The sequence below is a fragment of the Bactrocera latifrons genome, unplaced genomic scaffold, assembly GCF_001853355.1.
Source record: "Bactrocera latifrons isolate USDA-ARS-PBARC rearing strain unplaced genomic scaffold, ASM185335v1 scaffold_298, whole genome shotgun sequence".
Lineage (NCBI taxonomy): Eukaryota > Metazoa > Arthropoda > Insecta > Diptera > Tephritidae > Bactrocera > Bactrocera latifrons.
This window is the reverse complement of record NW_017536607.1, coordinates 90225-93579: the sequence shown is the minus strand read 5'-3', so window position 1 is coordinate 93579 and position 3355 is coordinate 90225. Positions and strand designations below refer to the sequence as shown.

Sequence of the window (3355 nt, the reverse complement as noted above, 5' to 3'; positions counted from 1 at the left end):
TTGCTAAAACACTTATCAAATTTGTATTTGGTTTTTGTTACATTGACAGCAATGTGTTACGATGTGCTAATATCTTGTTTTGCATACACTTTTATAAAGATATAAGTGGAAAAAATTAAAAAAATATAACGAATGATCGGAAAAAGTGCGCTGTTTTCAAAAAAAAAAACCTCAATAATTCTTTTCTAACTATTAACGTAACGTAACATATCGTTAGATTTCGATTACTACGTGTCGTGTCATTATTCGATAACTTTATTCCCAACCGTTTATGGAATGTGTCAGTAATAATAACACCCATTCTATTACTTGTAATTGGATCATTTGTTTGTTTTCATATAATCGCGACTGCAATAGATTAGTTGATGAATAAACGGGGCAAAAAGTATTATCTGAAGTCGTAAAAAAGACAAATGTTATTGCTAACTGCAAGTAAAGTGTAAATGTAGCTACTGCCTGACGCTGGCAGTGAAAATTGTGTTGGGCAACAGGGCGGATCAATGTAACAGACATACGAGTCCTAAACACTAATTACTTTGATAAGTGAAACAAAGAACAACGAAACTAACTGTAGGAGCAGAATGGCATTCAGGAAGCGGAGCGAAGCAGTGGATCGACAAGTACTTGTCGAAAACGAGCAGGTACCATATAGGGGGAGTGCAATTGACAACAACTTTGGTGGCTCAGCAAATCCTGACAGAATCAGCCCGCATGCTGAATCAAGTGACGAGGATGAAATAAAATGCATGCCCGCAATTTTGCCAACAATGGATAATGAATTGAATCCAGAACAAATACGTAGTCACGGACAGATATTGATGACTGATGCGCCACCTGATCGCTATAACTATACTTATGCCGTTTTCTATCTGCTGGGCATTGCCACCATGACACCGTGGAACTTCTTCGTAACAGCAGACGATGTAAGTTGGTGCACTGTGTGGTTTGAAAAAAAGAATCAAAATCATGTAAAAACTTGCTCTTTCTTCACTATCATTGTTGTGTTTTGCGCAGTGCTGCACTCTAAAACAAAAGCATTGTTTGATAACAAGTTGCAGTTGCACAGCTGTAATCGTTTTCTTCGTAGGAAAAACACTGCAACATTTTTTTTTTCTTTTGGTGCCCAAAACTTGGAACTACTACGCTGCAACCATATATTTCCAAAAGTTGAGATAAAAAATATACAAACCTTGCTTTAAGTCTGTTTATTGTGCATGCATATATATTTCCTTGTAATATTTATCAGCATGGGTAGAGTGGGTCCTATAATTTAAACATAAATCTTTTGTAATAAACAAAGCTTATCAGTTTCTAAATGTGCAAATTCTACACACAATGACTGACAGATCTGTATGTATAAGTGTAAAAATATATTGTTGAATAGATATTATATATACGTTCATATGTAGTACATTCATACATACTAGTTTTGACATGAATGTGCCTTGGCATGAAAAAATTTGCATTTAAAAATGATCTAGGCCAAACGACCTACATATATATGTATATGTGACTCACTCAAGTGAAAACTAAGAACTTCAATAGCACATAATTAAAAACTTTTATCAATGGTTTTAAAATTTTAGAAGGTTTGTTGTAAACGCTGATATCGAAAAGCTATTAGTCATAGCTGACATGTAAACTGTTCGAACAAAATCAAATGATTGTATGGAATATAATATATTTTAAAAATTAAGGTTTTTTCATTTAACATATTCTAAGTTATAATGATCAAAAAGCATCCTTTCTTTTAGTACTGGATGTTTAAATTCCGAAACACGACCATCAACGAAACCACCGATTTTATACCAGAACTAACACCAATGCAAAAAAGCTTTACCTGTGATCTAACGCTCGCGGCATCCATATCAGGCACTACTTTTCTAATACTTAACGCCATTTATGGACATCTCGTTTCACTAAAAGTGAAAATGTTAGCAACACTTTTCACCATTTTAGGCATTTTCATAATAACCACAAGCTTCGTTGAAATCAACACCGACCACTGGCAGGAACAGTTTTTCTTAATCACATTATTTACGGTTGTAATCATTAACAGTAAGTACTATAAAGCAAATCGTGCCTACATTCCGTCTGTTGTTAACCAAACTCTGTGTTCTTTTAGTATGTTCGGCGACAATGTCTGGCGGTATATTCGGTGTAGCTGGTCTCTTCCCATCACATTATATGACTGCTTTGGTCAGTGGTCAAGCCTTGGGCGGTATACTGTCAGCGCTCGCTTTCATTTTAGTGCTAGCTTTCGGTTCTGCGCCCGATGTTACTGCTTTGATATATTTCATCATTGGTAGTGGTTTGGTTTTTCTATCCATAATCTGCTATATAATTATGTCACATCAGCCATTTTTTAAGTATTATGTTGAAGGTGGTGATAAGTATAAAATTTTGGCCGACACACCCTCACACAGTCGCAGTGTTGACACTGGCGTGGATTTAGATCCAAATATAAAAGAGGTCTTTGGAAAAATTTACGTTGAAGCTGTCAACATATGTCTACTTTTTGCGACCACACTCTCCGTATATCCATCGGTCACCGAGCTAATGCAGTCGGAAAATTACGGTAAAGGCCATGCATGGAATGGTAAGACAGTATATTTCGTGTGCATATTACATATTATGTAATAAAACGTTAACTGTTTGCAGATACTTACTACATGCCAGTGGTAAATTATCTATTCTTCAATTCCGGTGACTACTTTGGACGTATACTGGCCGGTTTGTGGGAGCGAGTAAGTTGCTGAATAACTCAGGTTGTGCGAGTAATTGCTATTAACTATACTTACTTCCAGCCGCGCAATAATCCTCACACAGTGCTTTTAATGACTTTTATACGCTTGCTGTACGTTCCGTTCTTTCTCTGTGCGAATAGTAACGCACACATCTTCTTACCCGTGCTGGTGCATACCGATGTAACATTTATCATATTGATGATTAGCTTTGGTATAACAAACGGTTATTTGGCAAATATCAGCTTAATAATGGCGCCGAGGCAAGTGTGCAGTCATTACACAAAAGAGTGTTCTTAATTTTAAGTTTCTATAAATTTCAGATCTGTCATGCGGCACGAAAAAGAAATGGCTTCATCCATTATGGCAGCAAGTCTGAGTTTAGGACTGGCAGTTGGCTCATTACTAAGCATGGCTTTTGTGCAAATGCTGTAATAGCGGGTGTGAAGCGCAATACTTAGTGCCTTGTATATAGATTGTATACATATTATATTATAAGGAACACATATTGAGAAATAAGCGATTTAGTGTTTAATAATGAGATTAGCTCAGACGAAGGCGTGCCAAAATCAAAGATTATTGTTTTAATTATTATTTTTTTATTTAATTTT

General features: G+C 35.9%; 1 protein-coding gene across 1 annotated transcript; it reads left to right on the top strand.

Moving 5' to 3' along the window:
- Window positions 1-332: 332 nt before the first annotated feature.
- Window positions 333-3355, top strand: LOC108970314 (equilibrative nucleoside transporter 1; the record flags this gene model as incomplete). Its single annotated transcript, XM_018935628.1, is given in 6 exon segments — window positions 333-923; window positions 1755-2058; window positions 2126-2599; window positions 2662-2747; window positions 2808-3007; window positions 3068-3355. Coding segments are annotated over 6 exon segments (1518 nt in total). The 5' UTR covers window positions 333-581.